Consider the following 19,232-nt stretch of genomic DNA (forward strand, 5'->3'; position numbering starts at 1 on the left):
TAGCACATACTCTTTTTAAACACTTGAGACTTAAATTACCTGTAGACTCCCATTTTCAGAATTTCTCCTTCTCAGTGATGAACTATGCCCTCGCTAGGAAACAAGAGCTGCAAAAATGGGTGGGTGTTACTCATTAAAATCTTTCAACAAATATTTGTTGAGTGCCTAGTGTACATCCGGCTCTGTTCCAACCCTCGGAATACATTAGAGGAAAAACAAAACAAAATCCCTGTCCTTGTAACCTAGTTGTACAAATTCGAATTTAAATTAAAAACAGGAGAACCCAGGGATCGGACTTCCTTAAACAGGAAGAAGACAAGTCTCTGAAAAGGAGCAGCTCTGAGATTCGATTCTAATATGGATAGCGCCGCGGAATCCCTGACAAAGGCGCCGATAATAAAGTTCTCGGTTTATCCAAACGCGCTACACAAATGATTAATCCGAATACCAGAGGCCCCAGACGACCGGCGGGGCAGGACTTCCTGAGCGGTCGTAACCACTTTCTCGGCCACTGTCGGCCGCCCGGCGTTGACCCTCCTCGAGGTGGTCGCACGCACTCGGGTCCGTCCGGCGTGGGCCAGCACGCACCGAGTCCCGCGTCCCCGCCAGACAGGGCCAAGCACCTGGGAACCGCGCACCGCGCGGGGCGGCGGCTCAGGGGAACCGGCTCCTCCGGGCGGCCTCGCCCACTGCAATGCAATCTGGGTGGTTTTTCCAGGTCCCTCCCTGCCTCGCTCCGCACCCAGTCCCAGCCCCCGCGGCGCCCGCGGGCCGGGGGCTCTGCACCGGGACCGGGGGTGGGGGGCGAGGCGGCCGCCGCACGCCAGCGGAAGACTGCGGGGGCCCAGTTTCCACCCCGCATCCTGAAGTCCAGGCGCGGAAAGCACGCGTCGCTGGAACTCGAGCCGCGGACGAGGACGGTACCGAGCACCCTCGTGGTACCTTGAAGCGCTGCCTGGCCCCGGCGGAGCCCAGCCTCCGCCCGCTCTCCCCCGACGCGAGCTGCTACTTGGGCCACCGGCGGCAGCGCCTCCGCCCGCACGGACCTGCCAGGAAGCGCGGCGGCTCGGCCCTGGGCTCCTCAAACTCCACCCCCCCTCCCGCCACTGGAATCCTCAGCCGCCCCCCAACGTTGTCCGCGCTTCCTCCCGGTGGAGGACGCGCGATCTTCAGCCTCCCCAGACACGCATCCTGACAGGTTCTCAGATTTGTACCCGGAGTGGGTTACTGCGGTGCGTGTATGCTTGCCTGATTTCACACCATGAATATAATACCTGGGGCCCAACTAGTAATGCTTCAGACGGATTTCGGTTTACAAGAGTAGATTAAGTTTGAAATAAAAAACTCGAGGAAACGTCACCTCTGGCGCTTTTCTCTCACGTGTCAAAAGGCCCCGACCTGGAGGCCAGGTGGTAATGGTGGGCGCCTAAGCCTCTGTGCAGAGCTAGCCTAGCTAGAGGTGGGAGATTGCTCGCAAGGTTGGCCAAATCGACACCTAAGTACAAAGGCAAAGGTATGAGTAGGGGGCGGGGGCTCAGAGGGGGGAACTGAGGAAAAAATTTGCTTTGGCCTGATTTAGGAAAACATTAGTGTATGTTTTCTTTAGAGCCCAGGGCAAACCAAAGAAAGTGGGCCCAGCCATGGAGAAGGTTCTAGTCTCCAACTAGCAGCCAGGACCGAACAAGACCTAGCAATTAAGGGAGTAGTTAAGAGACAAGGAAGTAGGGTCCATTGTGCCTAAATTTCCTCGAGGGGGCCTGCGGCTGCGTAGCGCGCTGCATCTGCGTCTTTGGGCGAAGCTTGGTGGCTGAGTGTGCTCCCCCGGCGTCTGGCTGTCTCCAGAAGGTGGGCAGCGTCCCGGGTTCAGAGCAGCTTGTGCCTGGGCTCCGGCTCGGAGCGGGGGAAGGCCCACGGGGTTTCGCCTACAGTTTGCACTTAAAGGTGTGTTGGGCTCGGGAGGGGTTTTTCCGGTGTTTGGCAGCTGCCCCCGCCACCTCCCGGCTACCGTTGGCCGGCACCTCCCTCCGCGGGTCGCCCTCTTCGGGCGCCGCGCCCTGAGTAGCTCCGCACCCAGGGCTTCACCTCTGGCCTCCTTTCGCTTCCCGGCGCCAGGCCTTTTCTCTTGACCCTTTAAAAGAACCTCCGGCGTCGCTCCCCACAGTCGGCATTTTTCCATGCCCCCCATCCCTCTCCGTTACCTTCAAAGAAGGGGTGACCTCCCCCCACAAGTGACTCCGGCACTCCCCTCCGCGCCTTTCACCCCTCACCCCTTTCCCGTCTGGCCTGGGCTACCCTTTAGGTGGCAACCGCCTCTTCCCCGCCCCTCACGTCTCCCCCTCCTTCTTTCTCGCCCTCTCCTCTCCATTCATCCAGCCATTGTCTCCCGCCCCCTCCTTCCCTTTCCCCAGGCGGCCTCCTCCCCCACCGCTGCCACGTCGTGGTTTGAAGGAGCCAATGGGCCGGCGCCGCCAGGTGTCTCTTACCTGCACCACGTGGGGGAGGGGGAAGGGGCGGGCAGGTAGAGCCACATCCCAAAACAGAAAAGCTTTCAGCCATTGCGCGCTCCACCCGGGGTGCAGCCCTGCTCCTAGCTTTTTGCATAGACGCACGGGCAATTGAATACAAAAAGGGCAGGCCTCCTGCGCCTTCCTTCCCACCCCCCTTCCTGCCCAGGGTGTGGAGCACCGGCCAGGTGTGGGCTTGGGTGGTTGGTTACCGCCTTTTGCACCAGCGGCGGAGAGGAGGGGGGGTGGGCGCTCTTTCTTTTTCTCTTAGAAGAGGTTTCAGCACAGGTTTTCTCGTTCTCACTTCCACCCCACTTCACCGCCTCCCAACCCCCCTCTCCCCCTCCCCACCTATCGTCATGACGGCGTCTCCGGATTACTTGGTGGTGCTTTTTGGGATCACTGCTGGGGCCACGGGGGCCAAGCTGGGCTCGGATGAGAAGGAGCTGATCCTGCTGTTATGGAAAGTCGTGGATCTGGCCAACAAGAAGGTATTTCTCCAGGTTTCTGTCCAAATGATAGGAATGGGGCAAGAAGTTTGTTGTAGAAGTTTGGGGAGTCGGTAAACAAGTGTTCTTGTTTGGCCACTTATGAGGCTGGACCCGAGGCCTACAGAATCCGGAGTAAAACCGAACGCTTTGGAACCGTTTCACTAATCCGAAATCTGGCTCAGGTGGGGAGGCCGGGCGCAGCCGAGCCGGGTTCTCTGCCCGTCGGGGGACGCCCCGCGGAGCCGGGGTGGGATCCCTGGGGCCCGGGTTCCCACTTCCAGGGCCTTTCCGACCTGATCCGGGTGGGGGTGGGGCCGGAGGCAGGGCCGTGCCGACCTCGCTGCCACTGGAGCCGCTCGCGACAAGTGAGCTTTGATTCTGCGGCCAGACCCCACGAGAGGCGCCGGCCGCCCGGGCAGGGGAGCGAGGGAGGAGGGTGAATATGGAGGCTTCCAAATTGAGGAAGGGGAAAACTGACCCCAGCTTCTTTCCCCTCTGGAGGTGGGACAGTTGCATGAAGTACTAGTTAGACCGGATCAGTTGGAGCTGACGGAGGATTGTAAAGAAGAAACTAAGATCGACGCGGAAAGTCTGTCCTCCGCGCCGCAGCTGGACCAAGCCCTCCGACAGGTGACAGCCCTGGGCCGCGCCGCCCACCCTTATCCAAGCCGCGCAGGCGTCCCCCCTCCCCAAGGCAGCCATACCAGGTCCCACGCCCTCGCCCGCGGGTCCACTCGCATCCCCGGGCAGGGTGGCGAGACGCCCGGCCGCGTGGGTGGAAGCCCGGCCTGGAGGCCCGGGTGGACTTTTTGGGAGGAGGTCGCTACTCCTCCAAGCCTCCCAGCCCCTAGGCTCATGGGCCAAAAGTCGCTAGTTTTCGAGATACTCCTGGGGCTTCGGAATCAGTCGGGCTTTACCAATTGAATGATGAGCGGAGTTTGAATCCTAGCGCCCCAATCCCCAGGTCCAGACCCCAGACGCGCCTGTTCTCTGCGGGGGTTTGGGTCTGTGGCTCAGCCCTAGGACAGAGGGCGCTGTGGCTGTGGGTAGAGGAGCGGGTGGCCCCCACGCGGCGTGCTAGAGGTGGCCCCGGTGTTGTGGGAACCTGAGGGTGCCTGCTCGGTTTCAGGCTTCTGGACTCCGACAGGTTCGGTTCTGGTTGCCTTATCACTTCTTCAGTGGCCTTAGTCCTAGCGCCGGGGAGGGTTTGCAGGCCGGAGCATGTAGGGCTGCTCGTTGGGTCACTGAGACTGGTGGAATCCCCTTAATGGAATTGAGGTGACACCGGCTGCTTCGTGGTTCTGTTGGGTACTGGATCAGGGATAGGGCGGGGCGCTACACACCTGTGCACAGGTGAGGGTCAGATCTCTCACGGCCCCTGCCCTAGCACACAGGTGTGAATTAATAGGGGTAAGTTATCATCTTGGGGTTCTGTTCCAGGAAACGTGTGGCCAGACCTTCCAGAGGTCCTTATACCCATTAACCACATTTGTTTATCACAAACGGCATCTTTCTTAATCTCGGAACATCCAAACGTAAAACAAAGTAACACCAGGGAATGATGTAATCTGAAGGCAACCTGCTGATGAAATGAGACCCGGCTTAAAAGTCTTGAATGTGGATTTATTGCAAAAATAGGAGGGAATGGAAGGAAGAATGTATATACTAAATTGACCTGTCTCTGAAATGTGGGTTGATTGGAAAGCTTTCCTATCTAAAGGAATCTAGATAGTTTGTGGGAATGAAGCCTTTCTAACGTTGCCCCAGCACTGGTGTCCCCTCATATGGCAGTGTGGTTTTCCTTGGTTATGAACACGTGGGGCCACTTTGCCTAGAGTTTGGAAATCCTGCATCAGTTGCATCCCTGTGTCTTGTTTTCAGTTTAACCAGTCAGTAAGCAATGAACTGAATATTGGGGTTGGAACCTCCTTCTGCCTCTGTACTGATGGGCAGCTGCATGTCAGGCAAATCCTGCATCCTGAGGCTTCCAAGAAGGTAAGTGCGCTGGCTTCTCAGAGAATGATTAGACCTTTGGGGGGTCACTGGAAGCTGCTTTTTTTTTTTATGGTTTATCCAAGTTTCTCCGTTTAAAAAAAAAAATGCATGTTGGGAGTTACTGTTTGATGGCAGAATTTCAGCTTCAGAAGATGACAAAGGAATGGTGGTGATGGTTTCACAACAATGTGAATGTATTTAATGCACTGAACTGTACACTTACATGTTAAAATGGTAAATACTGGGTTATGTGTGTTTTACCACAAAAAATTCATGACCCTTCAATAGAGCTATTTGAGATGGCAGTAATTTTATAGATATTCTCTGGTGACTTAATGAAAGTTTCTCTTTTTGTTTATGTTAAGTTTTTGAGATGGTTGACATTCTCCCTTTTCCAGAGTATATGAGCTGAATTTTTGACTTTTAACAGCAAGTAGGCAAGAGAAAACATTTACTTTTAAATTTTAAGACACTGTAACATTCTCATCTGTGTGGAAAATGCTTTATCTTAGAAAGGAAGGAGCAAAGAAAAAGGTTGAATTAAACCTTTTTAATTGTAACTAATTTCATTTAAGAGCTTTGTACTGTGTAAAGACAGCCATATAACTAGTGAAACATTAATTATAGCATACTGCACTTTGACTTAAATGTTCAAAACTGATCAAACACTGTGTCAAAACAGTAGGTCCAGCCTCATCTTTTACCTTTGCTGGTCTTTCTGATATGGAAAAGAAAATAGTGAGAAAAATACAACCTGACTGTAGATAATGTGATTTCTCTCCCTGGGAAGAATACTGAGGGGCTGAGAGAAAATGGAGAGTGTAGAGGGCAGACCCAATGTAGCCAATCATTGCTAATATAGTTGATCTTATCAACTTAATTAGTTTGAGCTGTAACTTTTTATTGTGGTAGGCAAATACTGAACTTGAAAAGATGAAGGAAAATATTTTTAAGGAAACTGGATGACGCAAGTCTTCAAGGAAAGATTTAGACTGACATTTGATGTCGTTAGTGGCTAGTCAGTGCAGATTTTTCTTTTTACCTCACTAGGGAAGAAATGGAAAGATACAAGTTATATAATGACAGTTTCAAAAGTCTGAAAGAGAAATTCAAGTCCCTATATCTTAAGAGTTGAGAAAACCACTCCTTTTATAGCAACCTTAGTAATTATTCGATTAAAGGGGGGGTGTTTTTCATTAATTAGATGCTAGACCAATTGCTATACCCTCGATCCAGAAATAGATATATGAGGATATTTTTCTTCCCCTCAAACTCCTATGGAGAGGGATGAAACAATCCTTTCCCTGTTGGATTGAAGGAAAACAGCTGTTTTTATTTTAGATGGACTGCTTTAAATGTGGGAAAACCTCCAGAGAATAATTGAGACATTTTCCTGAGTCATTTCTATTAGGATTTTGATAAAGAAACCTGAAACAATTAATTCAGTATCCTAAAACAAGAAACTAACTTAGTATCGTAAGGTAGTTCTATTCATTTAAAAAAAAAAAGAGAAAATCATAAAACAAAATAATCTTGCCATTCAGAAAACCATATTAAAGTGTTTTTCTCTAATATGAACATATTTGAAAATATTCTTCCAGGTGTTTATAGAAAAATATTTTTACAAGGAGCATTCATATTATACACTTTTTAGCCTACTTTATAATTTAGTATAACATCTTTTAAGAATTAAATGTTCAGTATTTTAAGTGGATACAGCTATTTAAACTAATCTTTTATTGTTGAACATGCAAGTTATTCTCATTATCAACAGCTTTTAAATGAGCATTCTAGTAGGTAGTCTTGAAGAGTCACCATTTTCTTAGTAACTGTTTTGAAAACGGACCATGGTACAATGATATCTGTTTTATTTTTTTAAAAGATTTTTTTTTTTTTTTTTTTTTAGTAATCCCTACACCCAATATGGGGCTGGAACTCACAACCCTGAGATCAAGAGTCACATGCTTTAATGACTGAGCCAGCCAGGTGCCACGATATCTATTTTAAATATAGCAGGAGCAGGTCTACATCTAATAGAATCCAGTTAGGAAATCTGGATAGAAAGACACATCATTGCATAAATGTTATAGGTTGCAAACATTAAAAAGTCTTTATTTCCTTGACTTTCTAATGTGTAAATGGGTAGAAATTCCCAGTGAGTAAAGAGAAACTATTTTGAGATTGTAAGAAAAATGTAAATTCAGTTTTAAAAAATTCATCTTTGCAAGTTATTCAATGTGGGTTCTTCCCCCCCACACACACACTAGGGGAAACAAAAAGATAATAGTATAATATTTGCCCAGACAGTTGAACTAGCTTAATAACCACAAGAGTGGTGCTAGTAGCTAAGAACAGCAGGTAACTGTTTCTCCTTTGCTCTTGAGATTTTTGGTATCTTTTTCTTTCTTTCTGTCTCTTTCTTTCTTTCCTTCTTTCCTTCCTTCCATCCATCCACCCATCCATCCATCCAATTCGAGTTCTCAGGTATAGCCAGATCTTGGTCAGGAAAACTAATGTGGGACTATAACTTGGCACAAAAATCATCCTTTTTAGGTAATCATGAATTTACTATCTTACTCTGAATTCAGTACAGAAAATATGTATTATACGAAACCAGTATTTAAAAATACTGTTTTGTAACTGAATCCTATGTCTAGGTAGACACTGTAAACATAGGCCTCTTTATGAGAACTAAAAGAGCTAATATTGCTGCCTGAAAATACAGATGGTCTGAAATGATTATGACTGAAAAGAGTGTAGTTTTATCAATCAGAAAATACATGACAGCCCAAATGTATTATAGCTTCAAAAGTGTTTTGAATGGAATGTATGATGGAACACAAATGTAATCTGTTACCTTAAAATAAGGTATTTTTTCCATGACACTTGTGTATAGGATGTAATACTGTACTAGATAATAAAGTCACTCTTATATTTGATTAAAAAATTTAATTGTGGTAAAATATATTTCTGTTCAATTCTTAGGTTTCTAATTATTAGAGAAGCGTTGAACTAAGTTCATCTAGTTAACAGTGTCTACTTTTGTCATTCCTCAGAATGTATTATTGCCTGAATGCTTCTATTCCTTTTTTGACCTTCGAAAAGAATTCAAGAAGTGTTGCCCTGGTTCACCTGATATTGATAAACTGGATGTTGCAGCAATGACAGAGTGTATCCTTTAAGTGATTACCCAAGAATCATTTGAAAAGGTAGCTCCAGATAAAATGGCAACTCAAGAAAGTTTAAAATATTTTTTAAAAGATTTATTTATTTGAGGGGTACCTGGGTGGCTCAGATGGTTAAGTGTCTGCCTTCGGCTCAGGTCATGATCCTCAGGGTCCTGGGATCGAGTTCCACATCTCTCCCTCTGCCTGCCACTCCCCCTGCTTGTACTCTCCCTCTCTCTCTCTCTCTCTCTCTCTGGCAAATAAATAAAATCTTTAAAAAAAAAAAATTTATTTGAGAGAGCATGCGAGCATGAGAGTGGGGGGAGGGGCAGAGGGAGGGAATCTTCAAGCAGACTTCCTACTGAGCAGGGAGCCTACACAAGGCTTGATCCCATGACCCATGAGCTCATGAACTGAACCAAAACCAAGAGTTGGAGGCTCAACCAATTGAGCCACGCAGGCAGGCCTAAATTTTTTTTAAAAAATATTTATTTTAATAAAAAGACATTTATTTATTTTAGAGAGAAAGCGTGAGCTGGGGAAGGGGCAGAGAAAACGGGCAAGAGAGGATCTCAAGCAGACTCCTCACTGAGTGCAGAGCCAGGTGTAGGGCTCAGTCTAACGACCCTGAGATCATGACCTAAGCGGAGTTCAAGAGTCAGTCTATTAACTGACTGAACCAGCCAGGCACCCCACCCCTAAAATATTTTTAACTTTGTTAGTGTATGAATGAAATTGCCCTGTCCAAAATAAATAAAATCTTAAAAAAAAAAAAATTGCCCTGTCCAAAATTTGTCTATTGTATTAGGAAGAACTAACAGTACAATTACAGGCATCTTTAAAAGTAGTTACATGATTTACTGAATTTGAATACTGATTTAGTTAGATGGATTTAGAGTTGGACTTTTTGAGCACGTCTAAAATAGAATTCAAGTTCACATTATGGGACTGTCTGGATTTTTTTGATAAAGAATGTGAAGTCTACCTTCTTTGATACTGATTCTGTTCTTGATTATCTTGGTTTTAGGACTTTGACATCTTTTGAATGGATAAGAATTTTTTTTTAAGTAGTGGGTATTTCCTCTTTACAAACATTCCATTCTTTTTCTTTTTTTAAAGATTTTATTTATTTATTTGACAAAGAGTGTGTTTAAGAGAGAGCACAAGCAGGGGGGAGGGATAGAGGAAAAAGCCGACTCCATGCTGAGCAGGGACCCCGATGCGGGCAGCACTCAATCCCAGGACCCTGAGATCATGACCTGAGCCAAAGGCAGATGCTTAACTGACCGAGCCACCCAGGTACCCCTTTTAATGGTGATTATAATAAGTCATCTTTTGAGATGATAAAATGAGGTTGGGACTTTACCCCCAAATTCTTTCATTACCAAGATCGTATATTTGATGCACTATGTATTGTAAAAGTAAATTTTATCATCACAAGTCTTGTAGTCATGACTGACCCATCTTTCATCCAGTAAGTCTTTAAAGTGCTAGCTAATAAGTAGTCATGTGCTAACACCAGATGTGAAATTGAGTAATAGAAGAGTTGGGCAACTCACCTAAAGCCACTGAGAACCAGCCTGAAGTCGGATTTAAATTACTTTCAGGAACTTGTGGGTTATAGATGTTTATTCTTAAACTTTCTCATTCTTTTCAGGAGCTAAAGCCTGATTCTTGTTTTATTTCAAAACTTCTTTTCCTGATTGGAAAATGTTTGCACGTTTTTCCTAACCCCTTGTACCCACTGTATCTGCCTTCTTTCTGGAAGTAGTTAGCTGGAAATTTGCTTTAGCATCACCACTAGTGCTGGGGGTGGCGGGTGCAGTAAGCTCATTTTGAGGGAATTCTTATAAGAATTAAAAGGTTGGGACAGCAGAAAAATTCTCACTAATTGTTTTGTTGGTTTGAATGCAGTATTGGTCTGCTAGGGCTACCATAACAAATACTATTAGACTATGTGGCTTAAACAACAGAAATATTATTTGCTCACAGACCTGGAGTCTGGGAAGTCTAGACAAAATAGAGAAACAAATCCAGAAAAAAAAATAGATGGAGGTAGTCTAATAAGTTATCTAATTTAGAAAAAGACAATTTTAGAACTATCTGATTTAGAAAAAGACAATATTAAGAACTGTTTATCTTTGACTATTCAGTATCCTCTTTTGGCAAAGACAATCTTCCCCTAGTGATTGTAGGTCACATGCTAGTAAAAATTTCCTAGCTACAAGCAAGAGGTTGTTATATTTGGGTTTTTCAGTTTTCTCAATGTTTTGACAGTTCAGGGAAAACTTACTAGAAGTTAATCTGTTTTTTTTTCTCCTTGGTTTCTTCTTGAGACCTTCATGTATATAAAATTTGGGCTTATTAGTAAACATTTTCAGTGTGGTAATCTGGACTTTTTACCTCCTCTGTGCTTCATTATCTACACACCAGTATATAGTACTTTTTAAAATAGAAAACTGAACTATCTGACATTTAAGTGAAGAGATAACAGTGCTTTGCCGATTATTTTTTGTCATTCACTTTAATCCTAGCTCTAAAATTATTTGTTGGTGGTTCTTTTTTCAAGCACCATGAAGATGAACATCAGAAATATTTGACTATAGTAAATAAATGAATTGTGAATAATGCTAACTTGGGCTCCATTTTAGACACATGACACTTGAAATATGAAGGAGCTCATGGCCATTTAGTAATGCATTCATTGGAAAAACTAGGGTATTTTCTATTTCTTAAATATCTTTATTCTACTTTCTTTAGGCTTACATTGGAAGAGTCTTAGATTTATAGTTTTATTCCCAATTAGAAAATAGAATTTTAATCTTAACTGTTCTTATTAATGTTCTATCTGCATATTTCTTTCCCATTTAATAGGTAAGAAATCTTAAGCTTTCCTGACAGTGGTTTTTTACATTGCAGCTGTGATTAATTATTTTATGACTCCTATTCAAAAGAAACATTATTGCCTTGACCGGGCCACCAAAGTCCCCAGGTCAAAAACAATCATACCAAATTGACTATGCACGGGTCCTTATCTATGCAGAGGATTTCCACAATGTCTGGACTGAAGAGTTGTATTCTTTCAGATCACTAACTATTTACCTTTCTCATATGGAAATGACACTGAATTTGGAAACCTAAAGATGGTCATTACACATCCTTGATGGTTTTGCAAAGTAGATGGGGAGTCAGTTGCTCCTGAGGGATTACCTGGCCAACCAGGTAAACCAGGGGAGGGAGAGGCTCTTGCCAGCCCTCGGAAAGGAACAAGTAAAGTATACAGCTTCCCTTTCCTGGGAAAGTTACTTGTCTTCTCCAAGCCTCACTTTTATCTCAGGTATTCCCAAACAAAAGCTTTGTAAACTACCAGGAACTGTGTAAATGAAAAAGTAGGACTACTTTGATAAAATAAAGGGTTTAAGAATTTCTTGAATGCAGTGCTGGTCCTTATTTTAGCACTTATTTCCTTGTGTTGGTTCTGAGACCACTTCTGGTATTAGTGTTGGACCTCTCTGAGTTCTTCAAGTTGCAGTTTTGTCACCTGCCTTTTAAAGTATGCGGTCTCAGGAGAGAGGACCTCATTTAGCAGGTAAAATGTGGGTAGCATTTTGTAAGCTTTTTATTGAATCAGGTGAGGTGGTAAAGGTGTGAAAATAGGAATTGAGGCCTCTGATTTTTTGGGGGGGGATTATCTTAGATAATTTGAGGATTTAATACTAGTTTTCTCCTGTGAAAAAAACATTTCAATTATGGGATTGTTTGTATGACTTTTATCCATTTTAAAAAAAGAGCAACCCTATTTTTTCCCCAGTGGTGGATGGAATTACTTCCTCCTGGTTTCTTGACCTATGTTTTCTTAGTTTTGTTATTCATGAACTAATTTATTCTCATTAATCAAGACCTCTTCCATTGTGTTTATTTTACTTTGCCAAGCCTTTAATAAGAACTTTTTAATAAAGTCTGGCCTTGTAAGGAGAGCAGGTAAAAGAAAGCTTGTGAGTTAAGTGCTTACCATGTATACCACTAGCAGCCTCCCCACAACCAGTGGAGTGTCACCCCCTTTTTACAGCTGGCGAAACTGAGACTTAGCGGTTTTAGCTAGAAGTGCTAGCCCTTGAGCCAGAGGCACTCTGATGTAAAAATCGTGCTCCTTAACTAGGAGGTAATATTCTAGAATTTATAAAGCTCATTTGAGGGTGGGGTTGGCTATTTAAATAGATGATGTCCCTTCTAGGTTTATGTTCTGTGTTTCCTGAGCACATACTGAACTGTTGAGCAAGAAAGAGAAGTTCATTTTGTAAAACTTCTATCCAGTTGCATCCATATGTGCTGTTTATTATTAGCAAATACCATTTCACTAGCACAGTTTTCCACTGTCAGGATGGGGGAAAAAAAAAAATCACTGAACCATTCTTGTCTGCCCATCCAAGGGTTAGTAGGGGTGTATGTGTGTCTGTCTCACCTCTTCTTGATGGGGTGAGGGATTTGTGTGTGTGCGTGTGCTAATACAGTGACATTGGCCTATTTTTCCCATATATTAAAGATGGAGATGGGCACCTGGGTGGCTCAGTCAGTTAAGCATCTGCCTCAGGCTCAGGTCATGATCCCAGGGTCCTGGGATCGAGCCCTGCCTCTGCAGGGAGCCTGCTTCTCCCTCTGCCTCTCTCTGTCTCTCTGTCTCTGCCTCTCATGAATAAATAAAATCTTAAGGCTTTTCTCTCCATCTTTTTTTTTTTTTTTTAACAGCAGAATGCTTAAGAACACGAGCTTTGGAGTCAGATTTATTGGGGGTGAATTTAGTGTACCCCTCAGCTTCAGTTTCCCCATCTTAAAATGGGCATGCCTATTGTAAGGAATAATAAGATACTATATACAACCACTTAGTCAGTGCCTGGCCTGCCACACACTTTACAATGTTGACTATGATCCTTTGAACCTCACCAGGTTGTTGGGGGATCTCAGATGAAGAAAAACATCTTCCAAGGACTTAAAAAAGGACTTGCTTACTGATTTAAGGCCTTATTTAAACTATTTTACAGTTAGGGGCGCCTGGGTGGCTCAGTCATTAAGCGTCTGCCTTCGGCTCAGGTCATGATCCCAGGGTCCTGGGATCGAGCCCCTCATCCGGCTCCCTGCTCAGCAGGAGGCCTGCTTCTCCCTCTCCCGCTCCCCTTGCTTGTGTTCCCTCTCTCGCTGTGTGTGTCTGTCAAATAAATAAAATCTTAAAAAAAAAAAACCAAACTATTTTACACTTAAAAAATTTTTTTTTGACTTTGTGTGAGATTGGATATAGACCTTTTTAAAACATCAAGTATGTGTTAGTACAGCTAATCTTCAAGGTTAATTTTATTTCTCCATTTGTAAAATTGTTTGTGTGGTTAATGCTGCACTTCTGTGCTTATTCTGATAAACTGAACTGGGCCTTTACAATTGCATAAACCTTCATTGCCCTGCTTAAAAAGGGGAGGGACATGCTGAATCCTCCTTGGTACCTTTCTGCGTATGAAAAGGATTTTAAGTATCTTCAAGTGTACAGTTAAGCTAGGTTAGTAGTTGACCTTGTTAGATAGAGGGGGGAAGAAATCTTTGGCATCACGTCGGCATGATATAAGCCAAATCCGCAAATACTCTGGTTTGTGGTCTATAATAAGTGACTAGAAATACTTTTTTTCTTGGCCAGCACTCAGAGTTATGTTAATTTTGTGTGGTTTATTTTAATTATAAAATAATTTACTTTTAAAATGTGAGTTTGGGAATTTCAGGATAATTTTTTGGTTTGTTTTAGAAGGCCTTAGAAGACTTGTTTTCATAGTCTCCCTTTCCTAATTTGTTTATCCCACATAAGTGTCTTTTTCTAAAGTAAAAATGTTCACTCTTTTGTTTCTTTTCTATCTTATTTCTTTGAGGGTGTAATTGAGTTGTCAGTTCTGTGTTTTGTTACAATAATATCTCCTGAAGTAATACTTGTTAGGATGGGTCTTACAGTTTTCCCTCTGGGAAGGAGTAAGCCCTCTTGGAATAGAGTTAAAACTATGGTTTTAGATTTTTTTTTTCCCCAGCATTTTATGAAAAGGTTTTTATTGCCTTGATTCCTAGTTATATTTTATAGTAGCATTCTTGATTTGCTTCTTTCAGAGCTCACTTTAAAATATAGAAGGTTATTTATAGAACCTTCTATTTTTTAAATTACACAACTCATTTAAGGGTAATTTATCACTCCTTTCCTTCACATAATTGTAGGAAATTCAGTTCTTCCACGGGTACTAATTCGACTTTTCTCTTTCCATATTCTGTTGGCTATTCCTTTGTTCATTAGCATAGGTATTTTATTGTAATATGTCTGGCCATTAAGCCATTGTGTTTTAAATAAAAGAGCAGAGTAGAAGGGGAGGAAACAGACTTGTCTTCTGAAGGGTCTATGGCAGGGAAAAACGGCTTGGTTAGAATTTTTAATTGGGATGCTGTTATAATGTAGCTTAAACTTAATCATTCCACAATGTATTTGTTTTATATATGTGATTCTCCTAGTATAAACTGAAAATTTAGTTTGAAAAAGATGTTACTTAACAAGCGAAAATTTATAACCAAATGTGTCCATTTTTAGGCAGTCAGAAAAGGTAACTTTTTTGAGTGGATGACCTGGGAGTGGCGAGCTTTGTTTAAAGGTGGTTTTTGATTTTGCTTTTTGAGATGGTGAGGTAATATTGATGGACTTTGTAAATTCTTGCTCTCTGAATTTCACCTTCAGCTAGTGTAAGTTTGGGTTGAATCCTGAAATTCGTTTCACTGAAGGTAGCACTAAGGAAAACGTTCCTCCTATTCAAATAAAGGCAAAGTCTGGACTTCTGTGAGCTTGGTATAAATGTTGCACTCTGCTCAATTGTAACCTGAAATGTTAGTGTTGTTCCCACCATGTCTGGCTTTACCCTTTCTCATTTCCTCATGGCATTTCTCATTGTAAAGCTGGCTAAGCCTGTTCTTGCTGTCGTGGCCGCCTCGAGGGCAGAATGAGTAAGTTGCATGATGAGCCATAAATCAGGAGGCATAGGCTCATCTTTCCTTTCCTCAAGATCAGACGTGCAGCAAGTCATTCAATATATAATTATAAATTGATACGGGAAAGAATTGGTACTAAAACTTTTTTTTTAACTCTCCTTTATTTGTTATTTATGTTAAATTCTGGTAAGGATTAAGAATTGAACGAGCCTTCTGAAGAGAGGGTGTGTGTGTGTAAGTTTTGGTTTTGGTTTGGGCATGCAGGAGGTTGGGTGACTTTTAAAAGTTGTCAGGAGCTTAGAACTGCTGATCCTTGGTGTGTGATGTCTTGAAGGGAAACATGTTGAAACATATCATGTGGAACCAAGTTAGCCAAATGTCTAGAACATATTCCTACTTTAAAAGCAGAATTCAGTAAATAATTCCTCATCTACTAATCTATGTCTACCCAGACAGGATACTTTACATTTTTACTTTCGATCTTTATCACTCAGCTTTTATATATACATTTAGAAATCTTCTCATAAAGTATTCTCAAAATGAATTAAGCAAAGCTTCTTATCTTGGTGCAGTGAATTATGTACACATAGTCAAATCAGAGCTGTATTGTAATTCCGGCTGTCTTTCCTACCAGCCAGGAGACTGGGTGAGTTACAGAACTTCTCTAAATCCTAGTTTCTTCATCCATTTGGTTTTACCATTATCCACCTGATACGGCTACTGTGAAAATTGGAGGAAACAGATGGTGTTTGGCATGAAATGGTGTTTAATGCCACCATTTATGTCAATAGATTCTGGGAAATGATAGGTGCTGGTAGATGGATAGAGATCAGAGGAAGGTAGGGACCTGTGCTCAGGAAATGTATAGTACAGTTGAGGAGAGAGTAATGTTTTATAGGAATAGTAATATCTAATCAACTCTTAAATTGATGGTTGCAGCCTAGAGCAGGAGAGAAGGTATTAGTGCTGGGCCTATAGGAGTTACCTATGGTCTCATTTGGTGAGGGGATTAGGAAGATAAGAAGGCTTCATAGAGGAATTACCTGAGCAAAGGAGAGAAGGCTCAATACCTCTTATATAGAGAGAAGAGAAAACAATGGTTTGGATGGAATATGCTCTCCCACTCCTATTCCTCCAAAGCTTAATTTCCCCCCCAATATTCTGTTTGGGGACAGAATGTTGTGACGTGGTAAACATTCCTGTGGCATTCTGGTTTTGGCCATCTTCAGGCAATCTCTATTCCTTTAGGCCAGAGGTCAGCAAACTTTCAGTAAAGGGCCAGGTGGTCAATAGTTTAGATTTTTGTAGACCACATATGGTCTCTGCTCATATTCTTTTTTTAATCCTTTAAAAATGTAAAATTCATTCTTTTTCTGGGCCACACAAAAACAGGCTAAGGATCAAGTGTTGACTTCAGTGTTTTCCTGTCATCTCCGAAGGTAGGGGTTATGTGTGTGTATGTATGTGTGTCTCTTGTTAGGGGTTTTGACACAGCACCATTCTGGATTCCTAGGTGGTGTTTCTTTGACCAATTTTCTTTTTTATTTTCTTTCTTTCTTTTTAAGATTTTATTTATTTATTTGACGGACACAGCCAGAGAGGGAACACAAGCAAGGGGAGTGGGAGAGGGAGAAGCAGGCTTCCCGCCGAGCCAGGGAGCCCAATGTGGGGCTGACCTGAGCCGAAGGCAGACGCTTAATGACTGAGCCACCCAGGCACCCCACCCCGTCTTTGGCCAATTTTCTTGAAAATCTGTTAGTGATGGTCTCATAAATAAGAGCTTTCTCTGATGGTTCAGTAGATGGTAAGGGGTGAAGTTGGAACAATTGGGAACTGTTACCCTATACTAGTGATTCTCAAGCTGGGTTGATTTTTGCCCATTTGGAGACATTTGGCATTGCCCAGAGATACTGTTTAGTCAAAACTGGGGTGGGTAGAGGCCAGCATGCTAGTAAAAATCCTATAGTACACAGGACCTCCCCACAACCCCAGCAAAGAATTATCTGGCCTGTGTGCCAATACTGCCAAGGTTGAAAACCGTGATTTATACAATGGGATTGGTCTCCATTTCTTGAATGCCTTTCTCTTGACTCCATTGTAGCCCCTGACAAGGGTAATTGTAGCGTTCCAGAGGACTGTTTAGTGGCTGAGTTTGTGTGATAAACTATGGCTAGGCATAGCTAATCCTTCTTAGTTCTGTAAGGATTCTTAAGTGCTCCCACCCCCACCCCTGCCTCCCCAGAAAATTTAGGGCAGTTGTCTCCCCAAAGTATTTTCATCATTTGGCTCTTGCTTTTCTGTCCTGTCATCATATTCCTTGAAAACAGCACTAGATTAATACTTTATTGTGTACCTTCCATGGATAATCATTTTATTTATTTATTTTTAAGACTTTATTTTTTTTTTAAAGATTTTATTTATTTATTTGAGAGAGAGAGAGAGAGAGAGCATGAGAGGGGGAAGAGTCGGGAGGGTCAGAGGGAGAAGTAGACTCCCTCTGAGCAGTGAGCCCGATGCGGGGCTCAGTCCTAGGACCCTGGGGCCATGACCTGAGCCTAAGGCAGATGCTTAACCGACTGAGCCACCCAGGCACCCCTAAGACTTTATTTTTGAGTAATCTCTACACCCACTGTGGGACTTGAACTTAATGAGATCAAGAGTCACATGTTCTACTGAATGAGCCAGCAATGCCCCCCAATAATCATTTTAATGACCCAATCCATGGTCATTGCTCTGTTGCTTGAGCATCTCCTGGGATTGTTTTTCTAATCCCTCAGTGGGCAGCACATTTATTTCATCACTAGGTGATTTGAGGGGTGGGGAGTGCAGAAATTACCTACCATTTCAGCTTGATTAATGTCCTGTGAACTATACAAATAGGCATCTGGTGAATGACCCTCAAAGTGTGATTATCATGGGTTATGAAAGTTGGCCACCCCAGGGCTCTAGGAAGAGGGGGCGGACACCACTTTTTATAATGCCTGCTTTGTGCCCTGGACTTGTTTTATCTCCTTTAATCTTGACAAAAATGCCCAGGGAGGTAAAGATTATCACAGCTTTGGCTTTTCAGATAAGCTGAAGTTTAGTGGGGTTAAGTAATTTGCCAGGAGACATATGGCTGCATTTCTACATGTGGTATATTTAATGGCAGAGAAATGTAGCTGAATGAGGAACAACACGAAGTGAATGAAGTAAATTTGCCCAGCACAGTGGGAAAACAATGTCTCTTTAGTGGAGAAGGAAAGGTTGGGGAGGTGGGGGTGGAGGGTGTGTAGGAATGAAATGGAAAGGGATTTTGGATTGAATGGAAAAGGATATTGCTCATTGAATTAACTCTTCAGATGCTTGGTTATGATGTTTGGTGGAAGGGAGCTCTCTGAACTGTTTTAACATTGTATCCTCCTTGATTGCATTGAAGTAATACTTTGAACTTAGTGTCTGTCTTCATTTCTTTACCCTTATTATAAAATACCAGTTAGAAAACTAAAAGCAAACATTCTAATAGCCGCCACCCAGATGGCTGTTTTCATTTTAAACTCGAGAAAAGACAAAGTTCCATAGTGTTATCTGTTATATGCATTGTACTACATTCTGAAATTTATGCAAATTTATACATAATACAAAGTGTGACTATAGTATTGAAACTTAAAAATAACAAAATTAAGTATTTAAATAACAGCTTCTTGGGGCACCTGGGTGGCTCAGTCGTTAAGCATCTGCCTTCGGCTCAGGTCATGGTCCCAGGGTCCTGGGATCGAGCCCCGCATTGGGCTCCCTGCTCAGCGGGAAGCCTGCTTCTCCCTCTCCCACTCTGCCTGCTTGTGTTCCCTCTCTCACTGTCTCTCTCTGTCAAATAAATAAATAAAATCTTTAAAAAAATAAATAAATAACAGCTTCTTGAGAAAGATACAAGCTTTTTTTTTTTTTTAAAGATTTTATTTATTTATTTGATAGAGAGGGAGAAGCAGGTTCCCTGCCAAGCAGGGAGCCCGATGCGGGGCTCGATCCCAGGACCCTGGGATCATGACCTGAGCCGAAGGCAGACGCTTAACCATCTGAGCCACCCAGGCGCCCAAGCT

General features: G+C 43.1%; 1 protein-coding gene across 8 annotated transcripts in view; it reads left to right on the forward strand.

Annotated features, from left to right (window-relative positions):
* The first annotated feature begins 2,499 nt into the window (after positions 1–2,499).
* Positions 2,500–19,232, forward strand: part of ESRP1 (epithelial splicing regulatory protein 1) — a 54,796-nt gene continuing 38,063 nt past the window's right edge. For 7 of the 8 annotated variants that reach the window (XM_021688671.2, XM_021688673.2, XM_021688670.2 and 4 more), the window contains exons 1-4: positions 2,753–2,995; positions 3,497–3,625; positions 4,877–4,990; positions 8,047–8,161. In XM_021688671.2, coding sequence (XP_021544346.1) covers positions 2,864–2,995; positions 3,497–3,625; positions 4,877–4,990; positions 8,047–8,161 — 490 coding nt within the window. In that variant the 5' untranslated portion in view covers positions 2,753–2,863. Of the gene's footprint in view, positions 2,996–3,496; positions 3,626–4,876; positions 4,991–8,046; positions 8,162–19,232 lie in introns of all 8 variants that reach the window. The other variant, XM_021688669.1, reaches the window with a different exon arrangement.

This window comes from Neomonachus schauinslandi, chromosome 4, assembly GCF_002201575.2.
Source record: "Neomonachus schauinslandi chromosome 4, ASM220157v2, whole genome shotgun sequence".
In the NCBI taxonomy this organism is placed as follows: Eukaryota; Metazoa; Chordata; class Mammalia; order Carnivora; family Phocidae; genus Neomonachus; species Neomonachus schauinslandi.